Source organism: Melospiza georgiana, chromosome 5 (genome assembly GCF_028018845.1).
Source record: "Melospiza georgiana isolate bMelGeo1 chromosome 5, bMelGeo1.pri, whole genome shotgun sequence".
NCBI lineage: Eukaryota > Metazoa > Chordata > Aves > Passeriformes > Passerellidae > Melospiza > Melospiza georgiana.
Window position 1 is genome coordinate 68,448,664 of NC_080434.1, and position 20,038 is coordinate 68,468,701.

At 63.0% G+C, this 20,038-nt stretch overlaps 4 protein-coding genes across 4 annotated transcripts in view; 2 read left to right on the top strand and 2 right to left on the bottom strand.

Annotated features, from left to right (window-relative positions):
* Positions 1–783: 783 nt before the first annotated feature.
* On the top strand, positions 784–2,441 carry LOC131084092 (neurofilament medium polypeptide-like). Its single transcript, XM_058025204.1, has 3 exons — positions 784–1,284; positions 1,862–1,986; positions 2,050–2,441. The coding sequence occupies exons 1-3, from the start codon at positions 784–786 to the stop codon at positions 2,099–2,101; spliced, it is 678 nt and encodes a 225-aa protein (XP_057881187.1). The 3' UTR covers positions 2,102–2,441.
* Positions 2,442–3,341: 900 nt separating this feature from the next.
* Positions 3,342–5,598, bottom strand: LOC131083903 (interleukin-12 subunit beta-like). Its single transcript, XM_058024902.1, has 6 exons — positions 5,033–5,598; positions 4,533–4,754; positions 4,280–4,388; positions 4,013–4,194; positions 3,763–3,911; positions 3,342–3,505 (listed from the first exon to the last, which is right to left on the bottom strand). The coding sequence occupies exons 1-6, from the start codon at positions 5,100–5,102 to the stop codon at positions 3,365–3,367; spliced, it is 873 nt and encodes a 290-aa protein (XP_057880885.1). The 5' UTR covers positions 5,103–5,598; the 3' UTR covers positions 3,342–3,364.
* Positions 5,599–5,721: 123 nt separating this feature from the next.
* DQX1 (DEAQ-box RNA dependent ATPase 1) lies at positions 5,722–16,663 on the bottom strand. Its single transcript, XM_058024330.1, has 12 exons — positions 16,652–16,663; positions 15,783–16,089; positions 13,441–13,634; positions 10,711–11,086; positions 10,333–10,569; positions 10,061–10,160; positions 9,813–9,968; positions 9,478–9,669; positions 9,271–9,396; positions 8,158–8,348; positions 7,287–7,477; positions 5,722–7,207 (listed from the first exon to the last, which is right to left on the bottom strand). Exons 2-12 carry the CDS (start codon positions 16,071–16,073, stop codon positions 7,033–7,035), a joined length of 2,229 nt encoding a protein of 742 aa, XP_057880313.1. The 5' UTR covers positions 16,074–16,089; positions 16,652–16,663; the 3' UTR covers positions 5,722–7,032.
* The window catches only part of LOC131084093 (dedicator of cytokinesis protein 2-like), a 56,245-nt gene continuing 52,521 nt past the window's right edge, over positions 16,315–20,038 (top strand). Inside the window, 4 exon segments of the mRNA XM_058025205.1 lie at positions 16,315–17,384; positions 18,325–18,376; positions 18,379–18,397; positions 18,400–18,522. Coding sequence (XP_057881188.1) covers positions 16,315–17,384; positions 18,325–18,376; positions 18,379–18,397; positions 18,400–18,522 — 1,264 coding nt within the window.

Sequence of the window (20,038 nt, forward strand, 5' to 3'; positions counted from 1 at the left end):
CTCCCCAGGAGCTCAGGGCTGAACCCCCATGCTCTCTGGACCTCTGCAGCCCCTGCCTGGCCCCCCAGGAGCCCAGGGATGGGCCCCCCATGTCCCATGGACTTCTGCAGCCCCTGTCTGCTCCTCAGGAGCCCAGGGATGAACCCCTGCACCCCAAAAATGTCTGTAGCCCTCTGCTCAGCCCTGTGGGAGCCAAGGGCTGGGCCTCTGCACCCCCTGCACACCTGCAGCTCCCTGCCCGGAGCCCTGGGAGCGCAGGGATGGGCCCCCACACCTGGCAGGGTTCTGCAGCTCCCCCACCAGCAGCTCCATGGGTTCCACAGCCTCCAGCCCACCTGGAGCTCCCATTCCTGATGCTGGGAGCCCCCCACCCTGGCAGCGGGGTCTGTCCCACCCTGGCAGCGGGGTCTGCCCCACCCGCACCATTTGCCTTATCCCGGTCGGAGTTTGCCGCCTCCGCCTTCCATCTGGGCACCAGGGACTCGGGGCCCCACCCCGTGGTGGGACGGACAGACTGACTGAGCCCTCAGCCTTCCTCCCGTGGTCTGTGAGCTCCCAGGGGCTGGACATGCCCGTGCAGCCCCCGCCATGGGCTCGGGGTGCTCCCCATGCCAGTCCCTGACTGCCCCCGGGTGTCACCTCCCGCAGACTGAGCCCGGGTGTGACCCACAGGACACTCGTGGGGTGCAGAGGGGCTGAACCCCCCCTTCCTCTGGCAAATCTCTGCACCCCCTCCCTAGTGACCCCCTCCAGGCTCATCCAGCCCCACTCCAGTCTCTGATGATGATGATGGAGGGGATGAAGGGCCTGGGGAGGGGCGATGACAGCGGTGACCTTGACCCTGAACTCGACCTTGCCCCCCACCCGCGGTGCTGCAGCCCCTCACCCCACTTTTGGGGGACAGCCTTCTCCCCTCACCCCACTTTCGGGGGACAGCCTTCTCCCCTCACCCCACTTTCGGGGGACAGCCTTCTGCGGGCTCCCCCTCTCCGCCGCTACCGGGAGGAGCCGTTCCCCCGGTACCGGCGGGATTGGCTGCGGTTCCGTGACGCGGAGGGGTGGGACCGCATTACCACCGGCATGAGCGCGGCCGAGGGCCGGCCCCGGTGCCGCTGGGGCGGCGGCGAGGCGGTGCTCCGTGCCCGTGCCGAGGCCGCCGGTTACCGGAGGCTGCTGCGAGCCCGAGCCGCCGAGGTGGAGGCGTTGCGGGGCGCGGTGGGCGCCTTACACCGGCAGCTGGAGGGGCTGCGGGACCGGCGGAGCGGGGAGCTGGCCAAGTACCAGGTGCAGGGCTGGGGGGGCGCCCGGGGGGCTGGGAGGGAGCGGGGGATGGGAGGAGGAGGAGGAGGAGGAGGAGGGTGGATGTTTTTGGGAGGGTGGATGTTTGGAGCTGGATGCCCGGAGGGATGGGGAGAAGGAGGGTGGGGATGGGGAGGGGCGGGGGTCAGGGGTCCCGATGGAAGTGGGGGGCCCCGGGAGGGATGGGGGAGTTCAGGTGGGACCGGGAGCGGGGGTTTGTGTGGGTCGGGCCGCCGGGTGTCGGGGCGGGCTTGGGGGTCCCGTGGGTCCGTGTGGGGCGGGGGGCGGTGCGGAGTTCCGGGGACCAGGAGTCCGTGCGGATCGGGGGTCCTGTGGGGGTCACTGTGAGCGGGGGTCCCTGCGTGGGTCCGTGTGGGGCGAGGGCCGTGTAGGGGTGCCGGGGGTCCGTGTAGGTGGGGTTGGGCCGGGACTGGGGGTCCGTGCGGATCGGGGGTCGGGCCGGGGGTCTGGAGGGGTGTCGGGGGTCCCTGTGGGGGTCTCTGTGTGCGGGGGATCCCGGGGGTCGCCCCGCGGCCCCGGCGCTGCTGACGGCCCGGCTCAGGAGCGGGTGGCGGAGCTGGAGCGGGAGATCGGGGCGGCGGAGGCGGAGATGGCCCGGTGCCTGCGGGAGTACCCGGCGCTGCTGCGGCTGCGGATGGCGCTGGAGGCGGAGATCGCCGCGTACCGGTACGCGAGGGGGGCGCGGGGGGCACGGGGGGCGAGGGGCTTAGCCCGGCCCTTCTTTTCCAGGGAGATGCTGGAGAGCGAGGAGCTCCGCCTGGGCGGCTCGGCCCCGCCGTGAGCCCCGGTGCCACCGCCGGAGCCCGGCCCTGCCGTTACCACCGGAGCCACGGTGCCGGCACCGGACCCTCAGCCCCACCACCGGCCCCCGGTTCCTCCGCCGGACCCCAGACCCCCGATTCCTGCACCCCGGTTCCCTGGCACCCTCGGCGCCTCTCTGGACTGACGGAGCCCCGGTCCCTCTGTCCCCCCGTTCCACGGGTGCCCCGGACTTGTGCCCGCCTGGCCCGGGAGCCCCGGGAGGGCGGCGCCCGTGGGGTCTCACACTCACCAGCCTCTCCGGGGCGGGGGTCCCGGCCCAGACCCCTGTGGAAGCACCTCAATAAAGCCCCGTGGCATCACCCGGAGCCGGCGCGGCTGGAGGGGGGTGGGCAGCACGCCCGGCTGTGCTCCGGGGGGCTCAGGGAGGGGAGCTGGGCACGGCACGGGGACACTGAGGGGGCGCATTGTGGGGCCAGAGCTTCGGGAGGAACTGAGCCCCCCCAGTGGTGATGGGGAGTCCCTGATCCCCCCCACACTGTCAGCGTTGCTTTGGGGTCAGGATGGGATCCGGTTCCTTGGGATATGGGGACGGGGTTGGGATGGGATTCTGCTGCCCGGGATGTGGGGATGGGATCGGGATGGGATCCTGCTCCTCGAGATGTGGGGACGGGGTCAGAATGGGATCCTGCTCGTGGGGATGGGGTCGGGATGGGGGATCCTGCTCGTGGGGATGGGGTCGGGATGGGGGATCCTGCTCCTCGGGATGTGGGGATGGGGTCAGGATGGATCCTGCCCTCTGTGATGTGGGGACGGGATTGGGATGGGGGATCCTGCTCCTCGGGATGTGGAGTCAGGATGGGATCCTGCTCCCCGGGATGTGGGGACGGGGTCAGGATTGGATCCTGCTCCCCAGGATTTGGGGCGGGGAGCTGCTCCTGTGCCTGGGGACGTTGTCCCACCGCAGTCCCCAGAAAGGAGGCACAGCTGGGAGGGTTTTTGAGGGTCGGGGAAGTTCAGGAAAGCCATGTGTAGCTGCGCAGGGTGTGGGGACCCTCTACCCCACCTGTCCCCAAGCTGGGCTGGAGCACGGGTGGAGCCTGTGCCAGCCATGCAGAGTTCTGTGCAGCACCTCCCTTCCCACACACACCGAGCAGGGTTTGTGGTGGCAAAGCCAATCCCTGAGTTTTATTAGGGGGAAAATTCCTTTTCCGAGCTGTAAAGGGAAGGGGGTTCTGCGGACAGGAGGTGCCCGGCTGTGGGGTCGGCACCCTCCAAGCCGCAGTTATTGGGGTGCACCGAGGCCCATCCAGGCGCTCCAGGGGCTCCAGGCCGGGGGCGTGTAGGGGTCCCGGCAGCTGATCCGCACCCGCCCCGCTCCCGCCGGCACCGGCGCCTCCTCCGCGCCCTCCACGAACTGCTCAACCTGCAAAAGGACACGACATGGTCTGGGGAGACCCTCGGGGTGGGGGCACAGCACCCCCTGAGCCCGGCAGCGCTGGGGAGAGCAGCGGTGACAGCCTGGGTGACAATTCATCACGCCAGGAGGGGAAGAGGCAGAGTAAGGAGGGGCCGTGGCTGAGCATCTTCTCAGGCAGGGATGGGGCAGGGCAGGGTGGGCACAGCGCAGGGTGGGCACATGTGTTGGTGCCCCCGGGGCAGAGACCCCCCCATCCCCGTTACCTGGGTGCCGTTGTGGAGCTCGTACTGCAGGTGGTAGAGCAGCGCAAAGTAGGACTTGGGGAGCGGCCAGGAGGCCGGGGGGGCCCAGGCCAGCTGGAGCTGCTCCCCCCGCTGCTGCAGCATCAGCTCCTGGGGCGGCTCGGGACGCACTGCGGACAGAGGGGGCTCAGAGCTGGGGCTGACACCCTCCCCACGGAGCCTCCCCTGCCTTTTGGACGCCCCCACCCCGCTGCTCCCGCCCTGAGCTCACCGATATCGCGGAGGAAGAAGTGCCGGGAGAGGTTGAGGTAGGAGGTGTCCGAGAGCCCCTCCAGGTGGAGCTGGAGCGGGCGCAGCTCCTCGCCGAAGGGGCAGAACAGGGGATCTGCCAGGCTGGCGTTGAAGCGGCCCTGCCCACCGGCCACGGGCACCCAGGGCCCCACGGAGCCGTCGCTGTGGGGAGGGAGGGGTGGGCAGCGCTCAGGGCGGGGTGCCCGTAGTGCTGCCGTGGGTTTGTGGGGTCCCGAGGGGCACCCACCTGCGGATGAGGCGGGCACGGAAGATGGCAGAGGCGGGCCCGGGCCAGGAGCAGTGGAAGGAGCCGTTGTAGGACTCAGCCTGGCAGGACACGTTGATGTCCTCCTCACCTGAGGGGTTCAGGGGTGGCTGGTCAGGGGTGGTGCCCCCTCGCTGCAAGGGGCTCCCCACAGCCCTCATGCCCACGGGCTGGGCACCAGGATCCCCTGCTCCTCATCCCTCCATCCCCACCACCCCAGCCATGCCCTGCTTACGGGTGTTGCTGAGCACCACGTAGGTGCTGTCCAGCAGCACAGGGCCAGCCCAGCAGCTGTAGTTGCCCGTGGCTGGCAGGTCCAAGCCCAGGATGGTGAGCTTCTGGCCCTCAGGCACCAGCTCTGCCATGGGCTCCTCGTCCCCGTTCAGCGTCCAGGAGATGTGCTGCTCTGAGGTGTCACATCGCACCACCACGTCCTGGCTCAGCTTCCCCGCCTGGACTGGAGGCGAGAGGCAGATTGTCCACTGGTGGGCTGTGGTGGGGGCAGATTGTCCCCCAAACCACCACGGGTGGTGGCCTCGCAACCCTCACCCTGCTCCTGCACTCCACATCCTCCCCCAGCTCCTTCACCCCACATCAACCCAATGCCCACCCTCCAATCTCCCAAGAGAGCTGTCCCAGCCCCTATCAGAGCGTTTGGGATGCCCCCCACTCCCTCTGCTCTCCCAGCCAGGTTCCCCCTCCAAGGCCTCCCTGTGCTCCCTGTGCAGCACTCACACTTTGGGGGGAAGGCAGTCAGGGCTTGCGCAGGCACCAGGAACAGCAGCAGCCCCAGCAGCGCCAGCATCTGGGAAGGGAAAGGGCAGGGAAGGGCAGCCCCAGCTGGACACAACCCAGGAGAGGGGCACAGCCAGGGCAGAGCCCCCAGCCCTGAGAGCAGCAGGATCCTCCCCCAAGACCTCCCATTCTGTGCTTACCTCTGCGTTGTCTCCAGTGGGCTCAGCAGAGCCGGGGGCTGCGCTCTTATAGCGGGCTGGGCTGTGTGGGGCAGCCCCAAGGTGCAGCCACAGCAGGCATCACACTTCTGAGAACTGCAGCATGGGACCACGCTCAGCCCCCTGCCTGCCTCCCACCCACAGCACTGCTGCTGCTTCCCGGGAGGGCAGGGGGCACAGACACCCCCTGCCCGGCCCTGCCCTGCAATGCCAGGGGATGGGTAACCCTGGGAACAGCCAGGAAAGGGGCAGCACTGGGCATCTGGGGTGGTGTTGGGGTTTTGGGTGGTCCCAGCTCTCTCAGAGGGGTCCTGCAGCACCTGAGGGTCTGCACATCATCACTGTGTGCTGCACAGAGCCCCCCAGTGCTGCACAGAGCCCCCCAGTGCCCTGCTGCGGGGTGGGGGATCCTGTGGGGTCTCTCAGCACCTGTGATGGGGGTCTGGAGAGGGGCAGCTCAGGGCTGGGCCCCTCTGGGTGCGTTGAGGAGAGGGGAGGGTTGCCACAGGGGCTCAGGGTGATGTCCCCAGCCTGGCACAGGTTGGCACGCCCCTTCCATCCCCTCCTCATGCCAGTGTATCCCATGGGGTGCTGTGCAGAGATGAGGACGTAGGGACAGAGATCACCAGGGTCACCAGCTGCCTCTTTGCCACCCCACTGGTGCCAGCCCGTGCTGAGGGCACGCAGCAGAGCCCACCCTGGGGAAGGCAGTACTTTCATGTACTTTCTGCAGTTCCTAGAAAGCAAAGAGGGAACTGGGGCTGTGGGAGGCTGGGGGAGCCCAGCCCTCACCTTTTGAGGCCAGGACAGGCCATTGGGACCTCCAAGGCCCCTCCCTGAGCTGAGCCAAACCCCAGTGCGTGGGCTGAGGGGTGGGGACGGGGAGCCAGGACCCCCACCCCAGGCCCCATGGAGCAGCTCAGCCCTTGGCTGTAGCACTGTAGGGAACCCCAAGGGGAGAGGGAAGGGGTGCCCTGTCCTGGGGTGCCCCCGTGCCCTGGCCTGTCTGGGGGAAGCAGGCACTGGCAGCAGGTTGGCGGCCCCGCTCGCCCCCATCTCACAAACCACAGCTTCTCCTTGGCTTCTGCAGAACAACGACGACCACAGAGGGGAAGTCCTGTGGCAAAGGCCAGGGATGCCCTCAGAGCCTCAACATGGCTGGAACCCCAGCCTGGCACCCGAACACGGGTGGCAGGGAGAGAGGCCTCACGGACAGAAACCATTCCTGGGAGACGGGAGGAGCAGGGACAGAACCCACCCTGGCTGAATCACTCTGTGGTGATGTCCCTTGGTGAGATGGACCCACCCTGGCTGAATCACTCTGTGGTGATGTCCCTGGGCAGGAACGACCCCACCCTCACTGCAGTCACGGACACGAAGCCAGGAGCAAAGGTCACAAAACTTTATACAGGAGGAGGGACCCGTGCGTGGCCCCTCGGCCCCGGGCGTGGAGGGAGTGGGACAGGCGATGCCTCCAGCCCCGCAGCACCCCCAGGAAACACGGGGTGAAGGAGCCCAGTGGGGAGGGCCCACAACACTCCCCCGGCCGGGGCCAGCGCTCCTCAATCCACGCTCCGAGGTGCCGGGGTGGTCCCACGGCCGCCGGCCCACGACTGACCGCGGCGCAGAGCCGAGGCAGTGCCAGGCCGTGCCCGCGCCTCCCTGCGAGCCGGGACAGCCCCTGCGGGCACGCAGCCCCCCTGGGGCCTCCCCGGGGCTCCCCTGTCCCCAGGGTCACGGCCAAGCCCAGGCAGCCCCACCGCGGGGCTCCGCTGCTCCGGCTCACTGCAGGACGCACACGTCTGCGGGCTCGTCCTCCTCGCGTCTGGCACCCTCCGCCTCCGCCGGCGCCGCCTCCTCGGCCGCCACCACCTTCTCCCGCAGCTCCATCAGCAGGTCCCGGCCCTCGCTGGGCGGCAGGTTGCTCAGGTAGTACTGCGGGGCCAACTCCACCAGCCTGCGAGGAGGACAGCGTGGGCTCAGCCAGCTACAGGGACACCCTGTAGGGAAGGAGCTGCCCCTCCCCGTCCCCTCACATTTGGGGCTGGATCTCCGAGACCACTTGCAGGCAGTTGTCCTGAGAGATGGTGAACTCGTGGTAGAGCACCCAGGGGGGCAGGCGGCGCGGGGGTGCCCGCAGCAGGTACCCAGAGGCGGGGGCCAGGTGTGCCACGTGCTTGTGCGTCAGCATCACGTAGTTACCGGAGCCGTCGATGTCCCGGGCGACCTGCGAGGGACCAGCGGGTGTCAGAACTCAGCACATCCCTCTGGGTGTCCAGAGGACGCCGTTGGGGGGCTCAGAGACCCTGGCATGCTGCCCAAAAACACCTCGGGATTTGATTTTGACCCTTGGAGCAAGTTGCCAGATTTGTATGAGGACGTGAAAGTCACACAGGTTTGAACAGTGTAATAACAAAATGATGACAGGGTGAAAATGTAGATTTTAGGATTTTTGGTATGGGGGTTATGGGGACAAGATGGAGGAATCTGGGCGTGTCTAGCCTTTCTTTCTTCCTCTTGTTCTCCATTTTCTGCAGTGATGTTGGCACTTTGGGACTGGTTTACAGTAGAAGTGCACTGTCTAACACAGGTGATAGGTATTGGCAATTAAGTGTAAATATGATATACATAGTTTGTAGTATAAAAGGATACCACAGAGTGCCTGTGGCTGCCTTGCTGAGCAGACCTCAGCTGGGCAGGAAGAAAATTTTATAGATAAGAATTAATAAACAACTTCAAGACTGAAAAGTGAAGAGTCCAGACTCGTTCTTCAGCTGCGTGGGCTGAAGCAGAGACATCCTGCACATCTGGGGGCAGCAATTATCAACAGCACCCTGAGAAGCAGGGACTGGGGGGGCTGCACACCCCAACATCTCCCCCACAACTCCCCACGGGCCCTGGGCTCACCTTGAGGAAGTAGCCGGAGATGAGGGCGCGCTGGATGTTGAGGGCGTTGGCGTCGGAGCCGAAGGCGGGCGGGGACACCGGGAGCTCGATGCGGCGCATGGCCTCCAGCAGCTCGGCGCGCACCGTGCCCGCCAGGCGCAGCGCCTCGGCACTCAGCCCCTGCTTCCGGCACCAGCCCTCGTCCCCCGCGTCTGCGGGGGCACAGCGGGGTCACAAATGGGGGGATGAAGTGGGACAGTGGGGGCTGGGATGTGGGGACAGAGGTGGGACAGTGGGGGCTGGGATGTGGGGACAGAGGTGGGACAGTGGGGTCGGCAATGGGGGGACAGGGCTGGCTCAGTGGGGGCTGTGATGTGGGGACAGAGGTGGGATAGTGAGGGCTGTGACATGGGAAAGGGGTGGGACAGTGAGAGCTGTGATGTGGGGACAGGGGTGGCACAGTGGGGGCTGTGATGTGGGTATAGGAGTGGGACAGCAGGGTCAGAGATGGGGGGACAAGGATGGGGTCAGCAATGTGGGGACAGGGGTGGGAAAGTGGGGTCAGCAATGTGGGGACAGGGGTGGGAAAGTGGGGTTGGCAATATGGGGACAGGGGTGGCACAGTGGGGTCAGCAATGTGGGGACAGGGGTGGCACAGTGGGGTTGGCAATGTGGGGACAGGGGTGGCACAGTGGGGGCTGTGTTGTGGGGACAGGGGTGTGATAGTGGGGTTGGCAATATGGGGACAGGGGTGGCACAGTGGGGGCCGTGTTGTGGGGACAGGGAGGGCTGTGATGTGGAGACAGGGGTGGCACAGTGGGGGCTGTGATGTGGGACAGGACAGTGGTGCCATGGGGTGGGGGCAGGTGAGCAGAGAGCCCGCTGGGGTGGGGGCTTGGGGAACACAAAAACACTGCTGTTCCCCTGTCTGTGACCCCTTCACACAGTGGTGACAGGGACTGAGCCCCCAGGCTAGAGCCGGGACCCCCAGATCCTCCCCAGCCAGGCTGGCCACTAGGATGGGGTCAGGAATGTAGCTCCAGGGCAGGGACGCATGAGGGGACACAACAGGGGACACAAGGGGTCTGTGGGATGCCCACAGTGGTGAAGCCCCCCAGCCCCTGCCCCACTCACGCTGCTGGAAGGCATTGAAGATGTTGATGAGGGTGAAGTGGTCCCCGCTGGGGTGCAGCAGCGCCCGCCGGCGCAGCGCCACGGCCTCCTCCAGGTGCGTGGACAGGGGCACGAAGCAGGGCGATGCTGGGGGTGGGCAGGGGGTCACTGTGTGTCCCCAGCACCCCCCTGGCACTGCTGGCTGCCCCCCAAGCCCCCACAGGGTACCTGTGAGCATGGCAGCCAGGCTGACCATCTCCTCCACGCAGTCGAACTCACAGGAGGCGATGAGGGCCTTGGCCAGCTGCGGGTCCAGGGGGAATTCTGACATGATGATCCCAACCTCCGACAGATTCCCGTCATCATCCAGGGCTGCCAGGTAGTCCAGGTCCTCCAGAGCTTGCATCAGCGACTCAGGGGCTGGGGTGGGACATCAGGCAGCTTTGCCCACTCTGTCCAGTCCCTCCCCAGAGACAACCCAGGCCGCAGTGATGGCCACAGCCATGGCTGCCCCATCGTGTCCCTCTGCTCCCCACGCCATGCCTGGCCCCCCTGGGCTCTACCTGGGCGGTCAAGGAAGTCACACTGGCCCATGTCAGCGATGTCCAGGCGCTTCAGCAGCAGCACCAGGCGGCTCAGGCTGGTCTCACTGACCTGGGGTGCAGGGCTGGGGGGCATGCGCTGCTCAAAGGCCTCTGAGTACAGGCGCAGGCAGGTGCCTGCAGGAGAGAGGACAGGGACAGGGTGGGGATAGGTGCTGGCCCAGGGCTGCTGGCAGTGCTGAGGGATGGACACTGGAGCAGGGGCTTACCTGGGGGGCTGCCAGCAGCTCTCTGCATGCGTGACTCGGCCTGGCTCCGGCTGATGGGCCGCAGCACCTGGGACTCGGCGCGGATGCGGGGGTTGTACACCTGCAGGGGAGGCTCTGAGTGGGACCTCTGCCATCCCCCAAACCCCTCACCTGCCACTGCAGGGCCACGACTGTCACCTCCCTGGGGCACACCCTTCCTCCCAGCCTGGGACACCACAGCCCACTGCGCCCAGGGCAGACCCAGACCCCCACGTGTCCCCCGTCCCACTCACGCTGCGCAGCTCCAGCCCCGAGTCGATGACGAAGCGCACGGTGCCCAGCGAGAAGGACGAGTCCCCGAGCCAGTGGGTGACAATGACACGGCGCTCCCGGCCCTCCTCGGGCGTCTCATAGAGTCTCTGTGCAGCTCTGCCCACCCCGGGGTGCAGCGGCAGCACCAGCAGCGGGCCCAGCGCCGGGCTCAGCGCCACGGCCTCCGTCTGGATGGCAGCACAGCACTCCGAGATCTCCTGAGCAAGGACAAGGGGGACAGGTGACACTTGCTGACACCGCAGTGTCCCCATTCCCATGTTGTGCCATGCCCTGTGCCCACCTCCACTACAAAGGAGCTGCAGCTGCCCCTCCAAACCTCCTTTGCCCTGTTCCCCCACCTGCTCGCTGGCCAGGAAGACGAGGACGTTGCCGGGCTCCTGGCGTCGGTGGATGTCCAGCACGGCCTGGCACGCAGCAGTCACGCTCCCGTGGGCCGGCGGCTCCCGGTGGAGCAGCTGTGGTGGGGAGCCGTGCCCGGGCACCCTGACCACGGGCGGGTCCCCGCAGAAGGCGCGCAGGCGCGGCTCCAGGGCGGGCGAGGTGACGATGACGAGGCGCAGGGCCGGGCGCTGGCGCAGCACGTCCTTGAGCAGCCCCAGCAGCGCGTCCGTGGGCACCGTGCGCTCCTGCGCCTCGTCCAGCACCACCACCCCGTACTGCCGCAGCAGCGGCTCCGACGTCATCTCCCGCAGCAGCATCTCGTCCGAGCAGAACCTGGCAGGGCCCCCACCCATCAGCATGGAACCCTGGCTGGGGGGACACCTCATCCCTCCCCACAGCAGCCCCTTCCCCATGTCCCAGATTGCCAAGCAATGTGTATCCTATTTTGTCTGAACTCAACACATCCCTCCAGGTGTCCAGAGTTGCCCAGGACCCCGCTGGGGGGCTCGGAGACCTTGGCATGCTGCCCAAAAACACCTCGGGATTTGATTGTGACCCTTGGAGCAAGTTGCCAGATTTGTATGAGGACGTGAAAGTCACACAGGTTTGAACAATGTAATAACAAAATGATGACAGGGTGAAAATGTAGATTTTAGGATTTTTGGTATGGGGGTTATGGGGACAAGATGGAGAAATCTGGGGGAGTCTAGCCTTTCTTCTTCTTCTTCTTCTTGTTCTCCATTTTTTACTGTGATGCTGGCACTTTGGGATTGGTTTAGAGTAGAAGTGCACTGTCTAACACAGGTGATAGGTATTGGCAATTAAGTGTAAATATGATATACATAGTTTGTAGTATAAAAAGACAACACTGCCCTGGGGGCAGTCAGAGTGCCTTTGGCTGCCCTGTTGAGCAGATCTCAGCTGGGCAGAAAGAAACTTTTACAGATAAGAATTAATAAACAACTTCAAGACTGAAAACTGAAGAGCTCTGACTCTTTCTTCAGACGTGCGGGCTGAAACAGAGACCTTTTGCACTTCTGGGGCAGCAATTAACAACCAACAACTCGAGACTATTTGCTCCTCCTGCTCTGGTGTACTGTCACCACACTGTCACCATGCCACACACCTTCCCTGGCATTTCTCCTAGACTGCCAAGCAATGTGTGGATCCTATTTGCTCCTCCTGCTGTGGTCACCAAGTCTTGGTTTGGAGAGCCAGGTGTGTGTTAAGGAAGGCAGGAGCCTCCCCTGAAATGGAGAATGTAAACCTTCCCCACTCCTCTGAATTGCTAAGAATTTTAAATTAAGGGGTTCTCAGGCAAAAAAGATATGGTAGAGGAAATAACAGTTCTTTAATAGGAAAGAAAATAAAAGGATAAAATAAACAATGCAGTACACTAGAACAACACTGACAGAGTCAGAACATAACCTGACACCCTGTGGGTCAGGGTGTTGGTAGCAGTCCCACTGGAATTGTGGCTGCAGCCCTCCTGCAGTGTCAGGGGTGGTTCTGTTGGAGCAGGGATCCTGTAGAAGGGATCCAGTGGAAGAGGCAGCTGCTGTTCCTCTGGGAAATCCAGTGGAGAAGCTGTGTTGGTGTTCCAGAATCTCCAGATTATACCCAGGTAGGAATGCTTAGCTCCTCCCCCTGGGCTCACATCTCCCAATGGGATGCTGTAGCTCTTATCAGTCATGCAGTGACATTCAATAGCTGTTATCAGCAGGTGTCCCCTCCCAAGGGTGGAGTGAGTGTGGAAGAGATAAGGAAAACTGCCCACTGTGACAAAAGATAGCTGCCATACAGATGGTATAGAATACAACTTGCCTTGCAATCTGGGACACAGCACACTGTCACTATGCCACACACCTTCCCTGGCATCTATCCTACATTGCAAGGCATTGCCGTCTGTCAGAGGTGGGGCAGTTATCTTCTGTTCCTTGGGCAGTTTGCTTTATCTCTTCCACAGCCAATCCTCCCTCCAGGACATATCTAATGGGCCATTAATCATTAATTATCTTCTGTTATCGGGCCAGTGAGTGTCACTGCATGGCTGATAAAATTCCATCATCCCATTGTGAGATGCTCCACCCAGAGGGAGGAGCCAAGCATTCCTACCTGGATCCAATCTGAGATTCTGGGACAACAGAACAACCTTTCCACTGCATTCCCAGCTGCCTCTTCCACTGGATGCCCAGAGGAAGACTGCACCTTTCTACAGGATCCCTGCTCCAGCAGAGCCACAGCTGGCACTGCAGGAGGGCTGAGCCCCCATGGGATGGGGCTGTGCCACCACCCTGACACACAGAGGGGCAGGTTGTGTTCTGACTCTATCAGCGTTATTTTGACTTACTGCATTGTTAATTTTATTTTCATTTTCTTCCCTAATAAAAACCTCTTATTCCTACTCACACATCTTCTCCTGAGAGCCCCTTAATTTCAAATTAAAGGCAATTCAGAGGGAGGGGGTTTACATTCCCCATTTTAGGTGCTTCCTTAGCACACCCCTTTGTCTTTCCAAACCGAGACACCCCAGATCAGCCTCTCCCCAGATCAGCCCCTCCCCAGATCAGAGCAGCCCGTGCCTCTCCCCAGCCAGGCCAGCCTGGATTAAGGGATTAGGCGGGGTTTAGCGGGATTAGGGCGCCGTGCTCCCGTTCCCAGCACGGGCCCTGCTGTCCCTGCCCTACCTGAGGATGGTGTCAGCAGTGCAGCAGTCCTCGTGGGGCACACAGTAGCCCACCTCGTGGCCCAGGTTCAGGTCCATCTCGTCGGCCACGCGCAGGGAGAGGCTGAGGGCGGCCAGGCTGTGGGGCTGGGTGCAGGCCACCAGCCCGTGGGCAAACGACATGGACAGGGCGTACTCGGCGCACCACTGGGGGATCTGTGGGGACAGGACATGGGCAGTGTGGCTTCAGGACTGTGCCCTCCCCGCTGTGCCACTCCAAAGTGCATAAAGACCCTCCCCATGGATTTGGCTGCGGGATCTCCAGGGTCAGGGGCTGTCCAGAGGCACTCAAATCTCATTTTGTGTGAAAAATGCCTATTTTATAATTGGCTTTTTGCAAACATTAAAATGAATATTCTGTGTTATGTTAGAAAGTGATGCTCTATTAATTTTCTTACACGGTCTGTTAAATATAGCTTTAGGTTATAACAAAATGTTAAAATAGAAACTATGCTACGTAAGATACTTTTGAAAAGAAAGGACTCGCAGTGAGATAGCAGCCACAGGACACCTGAATCTTTCAGAGAAAGAGAATTTATTGCTCCATTATCAGGAGAAACAAACTTCTTCCCACCTCACTCAGCCACGAAGACTCTGGTTAGGATCAATAGGAAGAAGCTGACACTGATCAGACAGAATCCTGTGTTTGAATGGAATTGATGCATCATGTATGAGGTGTATGAATATGCAACAAGCTGTTGCTTTTAAGGGTTAATCCTGCTGTTAACCTGTGTCCTTTGTCAGGCTTATTTTGCCCAGAAAGAGCTACCTGGACTGTCTGTAACTCTTTGTTTTTATTGTCTCATATTGTCCTAACCCAAATTGTCCAAAATTTTTATTACTCTAATTATATTGCTGTATTTATTACCATTTTATTACTATTAAGCTTTTAAGATTTTTCAAAACAAGTGATTGGCGTTTTTCACAGGCAGGATGTTCCCTCTGCGCTCCTGTCACCTCTGAGCCCCACAGCCTGTGCCAGGAGCCCCTTGGCCCCACACCTGCAGCTTCCTGCCCTGGTGTGGGATGCCACAACCCTGCTCTCACATGAGGGACATGGGACAATGGCCTGGGAAACCCACAGAGGGACAGGGAAGGGATCACCAGGGAGCAGCTGCTAGCCAAGTGCCTGGCCTGACAGCGTGGGACAGTGCCAAGGCCACGCAGATGTCCCTTTGGCACCAGGGACCTGAGTCCTGCTCACTCCTGTCACCTCTGAGCCCCCCACGAGCGCTGCCTGTGCCTCAGTGTCCCCAGGGCCCTGCAGGGACTAACAGCAGGGAGCTGCACCCCAAAAACACCGACCCTGGGGCCCGCACAGGAGCTTTGATCCCCAAATCCGGCAGTGCCAGCCCAGCTCAGGAACTCAGCAGGTCACACCCAGGGAGCTGATTTGCTTGAGCACCTGGAGCCCAGGGACAACACCCTGATAGCCTGGGGGACCCAGCCTGACAGCCTGGGGGTACCCAGCCCTTCCAACACCACAACAGCCTGGGGGATCCAGCCCAATATCCTGGGGGACCCAGCCCTTCCAACACCCTGATATCCTGGGGGATCCAGCCCAATATCCTGGGGGTACCCAGCCCTTCCAACACCCTGATATCCTGGGGGACCCAGCCTGACAGCCTGGGGGGACCCAGCCCTTCCAACACCCCAATATCCTGGGAGACCCAGCCCATTCCAACACCCTGATATCCTGGGGGACCCAGCCCATTCCAACACCCTGATATCCTGGGGGACCCAGCCTGACAGCCTGGGGGGACCCATCCCTTCCAACACCCCAATATCCTGGGAGACCCAGCCCATTCCAACACCCCAGTATCCTGAGGGACCCAGTGCATTCCAGCACCCCAATATCCTGGCCGACCCAGGCCATCCCAACACCCCCATAACCTGGAGGGACCCAGCCCGTTCCAACTCCCCGATATCCTGGGGGACCCAGCCCATTCCAACACCCCGACAGCCTCAGGCGACCCAGCCCATTCCAGCCCTGCAGCTCCACCACCACAATCGCCTCCCCGGTCAAAGTCTGCCCGGTGCTGGCCCCGAGCGTCACCAGCAGCTGGGACCGGCTCCCCGGGGCCACCCCGCGGGGATCTGCAGGCCCAGCTCCGGGAGGGGCCGTTCCTCCCTCCGGTGGCAGCGCTCCCCGGTTCGTGCCCAGCTTTGCCCATCCCCAGCACATCACGGTGCCCGCCCACCCCGCCGGGCTCCGGGCAGCGTTCCCGGGCACCCTGTCCGTGTGTCCCTCTCCACCCGCTCTGGGGGGATCAGACACCACAGCCCAGCTGCCCTCGGGCTCACCTGGGTGCTCTTGCCGGTACCGGGGGGCCCGGACACCAGCACGATGCCGCTGCTGCCCTCCAGGTGCTCCATGAAGCTGTACTTGGCCGTCCACACCGGCAGCTCCCGCCGCTGCCGCAGCAGCTCGTAGTACCGGGAGGAGAAGGGCAGCCCGTCGTAGGGGTTCACCTCCAGGTCGCCGTCGCAGCCCAGGGACGGCTCTTCATCCTCCTCCTCCTCCTCCTCTTCCTCCAGCGCGGAGCCGGGGCCGCTCGGCCCGGGCAGGGGAGCCGGGGCCCCGGAGCCGGCCATGGCGGGGACACCGGAGCTGCGAGGGCGGGCGGGGGTGGAGCGGCACCGGCGCTGACCCACCCCCGCCTACGTACCGGGAAGGCGCCCGGTGCTGCCCAGTGCCACGTCCCGGCCGGCGGGGAGGGGGGAGCCGCGGGCACCGGAGACGGCCGGGGGATGCGGGCACGGGGGTGACACGGCCGAGGAGATCAGGGACAGAACCGGAGTGTGGGGGAGAACGGGCGGGGAACCGGGAAAGGGGATGGGGCACCGGGAGAGCCCCGCAGGACCGAGCGGAGTGCGGACACCGGACAGGTGTGCTGTTCCCCGCCGTGCGTGGGGACCGGACCGGAGGCGGGGTACGGGAGTTGCAGGACAGGGCGGACACCTTGGGAGGGTCGGTCCCGAACGGCACGGGCCGGACCGGGTCGGCGGAGCACCTGTACGGGACGGTCCGGACCGGGCACCTGAGCACCGGCACCGGGCCGGAGCGGAGCGGGCGGGCAGGTCGGGGGCGGGTCAGGGGCGGGTTCCCCGGACCCCCTCAGGGCCGCGGCCCCGGTTCCGGCCCCGGTTCCGGTTCCGGTCCCGCCGCTCACCTGCGCGCGCCACCGCGGGCCCTGCCGGGGGACACGGCCACGTGACCCGCGGCAGCCAATCAGCGTCTGCGCCGGGCGGGGCCCGGATGTGGCGGCGGGACCGGAGCGGACGGAGCGCCCCGGGACCCCCCCTTGGCACCGCTCCCGCCTCCGCTGCCAGCTCCGCCCTGCGCCCCCCAGCCGGCCACGGCTGCGGCCTCAGCCCCCGAGCAGCCCCTATTCGCACCGGGCTTCCCGGTAGCGGACATCTAGGTGCTGATGTGGGACATCCCGTACTGGATCTGGGCATCCCGGTGCGGGACCGGGCGTACCACAGCCGGGCATCGTGTACCGGCGTATCTTGTAGCAGTGTTGAGCATTTCCATACAGAACATCTTATAGTGCTGTGGGATGTACCGGAACCGGACATCCCGTACCGGTGTCGGTCCTTCCGTACCGGAGCATCCATTAACGGTGCTGCTCATACCGGTGCCGGCATCCCGCTGCTGTACGGGGCATCCCGTACCAGCACGGGGTGTATCGGGGCCGGGCATCCCGCTGCAGGACGTCCCGTACCGGCGCCTCGCACCCGAAGCGGCTCCCGGTGGGACCGGCAGGTGGAGCTCCGTGACCGGCGAACGGCCCGGCCTGAGCTCCCGCCGGGACCGGGCACGGACCGGGGACCCAGCGGTGCCTGCTGGCCCCGGGACTGCGGAGATCGGGAACCGGGAGGGCTTGGGGACATGCACAGGGGGTTTGGGGACATACACGGGGGGGTTTAATAATTATTATTATTAATAATATTAGTTAAGAATAATTGATTATTAAATAATATTAAATATTAAATAATAAATAAAATACTGTATTAAAGAATTCTATAGTAAACTCTACTAAAGAATACAGAAAGGATACTTACACAATGCTAAATGGTAATAATTAACAATAATGGTAATAATTGTAATAATAAATAATAATATTATTAATGGTAATAATTAATAATAATTGCTATAATAATTGTAATAATTATTAATAATAACAACATTAATGATAATAATGGTAATAATTTATAATAATAGTAATTAAGAATAACAACTTGATTATTAATTAAATACTATTAAATGTTAAATAATAAATAAAATATTGTATTAAAGAATTCTATACTAAACTACACTAAAGAATACAGAAAGGACACTTACACAATGCTAAAAAGATAATAATGAAAACTTGTGACTCTCTCCAGAATCCCAACACAGCTTGGCCCTGACTGGCCAAAGAGTGAAAACAACTCCCAGCAGAATCCAATGGAACAATCACCTGTGGGTGAACAATCTCCAAACACATTCCACATGAACACAACACAGGAGAAGCAAATCAGATAAGAATTGTTTTCCTTTGTCTCTGAGGCTTCCCAGCTTCCCAGGAGAACAATCCTGGGTGAGAGGATTTTTTCAGAGAATGTGAATGCCACAGGGCACGATGGCAGAAACCTTGTGCCAGCGAGGAGCCTCACAGCTGGCACAAGGTTTGTGGCTCTTGGTGCTGTGGTGTGGCTGGAGCACTCTGTGCTCCCAGCTCCATCCCCGTGTCCTCCTCTTGGTCACTCAGAAGTGTCACCATGCCACCAGAACCAGTGTCACCATGCCACCAGAACCCACCCGGTGACCAGACTGAGCCCAGACCCTCGGCCGGTGCAGGGACAGCACGGTGGGGTGGGCCCTGCTGAGGAAGCAGAGGTTTCACAAGCTGGGGGGGTACACGTGACACGGGAGGGTGGCAGGAGGAACCACCCGTGGCTCGGCAGCGCCCCGGTCCCCCGGCACGGCCCCGGTCCCCCGGCACGGCCCCGGTGCCGCCCCGGTGGCCATGGCGCCCTGGCTGCCCACCAAGGACAAGCTTGGCGTGGGTGAGTGGGGGGCTCTGGGGCTCTGCGGGGGTCCCCACTGGGCTGCAGGGATGGGGGGCTCAGGGTGAGGTGACATCCGTGGTGACACCCCCGTGGTGGCACAAGCTGGGGCTGCAGGGCTGGCGACAGCAGGCTCAGGGACGGTGGCCAAGCAGGACAGGAGCCAGCAGCACCCACGCTCCAGGAGGTGCAGGGCTGGTGCTGCTGCTGGGGGTGGGGAGCACCGGGCTGGGGGCTTGGCTTCCCTCCAGCCTCTGGGCGAGCCTTGAGACACCCCAGGAATTCTCCTCAGGGGGAAATTGCAGCTGCCTTGCAAAAAGCCTTGGGCACCCCCAGTTTGGGCTCCCTGCGCTTGCACCAGCTCTGAGCACCCCCACTCCCTGCAGCACCCCCAGCTTCTGCTGGCTCCTGCAGCCCTGTGCTTCTTCCCTTTTCTTGTGGGGCCGTTTCCTGCGCCCTTCCCTTGCACTCTCTGCAGCGCCGGAGCTGCTGCAGGGTCCTGGGGAGCACCTGGGGGTGCCTGAGCTGCTGCAGGGTCCTGGGGGGCTCCTGAGCTGCTGCAGGGTTCTGGGGGGCTCCTGAGCTCCTGCAGGGTTCTGGGCAGTGCCTGAGTGAGGGCTGAGCTGCTGCTGCTCCCAGCATGGGGAGCTCAGGGTGATGGGGAAGGTCCTGTGGGACCTCGGGGTTCCTGATGCAAGGTGGGTCTGGGGGTGCTGCAGTGTGAGCTGGCCCTGCCTGGAGCTCAGGGAGGGCACAGGTGCTGACAGAGACCCCCCGGTGCAGGGGCTGTCCCCAAATCTGGGGGCCAAACCACCTCTGCCTGCCTCACAGCTGTCCCTGGGGCCAGAAATAGTGACAGGGACAACCACAGCACAGCCGGGCAGGAAGCTGCTGGTCACCGAGAGCACCGCCCCCTCCCCTGCCGCCGGCTCTGCTGTCCCCAAACAGGCCTGTCCCTGTGCCACCAGTCCTGTCCCTGTGTCACCAGTCCTGTCCCTGTGCCACCAGAGCTGTCATTGGGCCACCAGAGCTGTCATTGGGCCACCTGTCCCTGTCCCTGCGCCACCATCCCTGTCCTGCACCACCAGCCCTGTCCCCGTGCCACCAGCCCTGTCCTGCACCACCAGCCCTGTCCCCGTGCCACCAGCCCTGTCCCTGCACCACCAGACTGTCCCTGTGTCCCGGTGCCACCATCCCCGGGCAGGGGCTCGGCTGGCACTTCCCTCCCCACACTTCTTGTGCCAGGAACAGGACCACTGGCACCCAGGGTGTGGGTGGAGGCAGAGGGGACCCATAAGGGACCCCTGAATGCCAAAAAGGGTCTGGGGGATTCTGTGTGGGCTGTGTGGGGCTGGGGGATCCTGTGTGGGCTGTGTGGGGCTGGGGGATTCTGTGAGGGCTGTGTGGGGCTGGGGGATTCTGTGTGGGGTCAGGATGCTCGGGGGTCTCATCCCTGAGCTGTTTGTGGGGCCAGGGCTCTGCCCCATCTCTCAGGGCTGGACAGG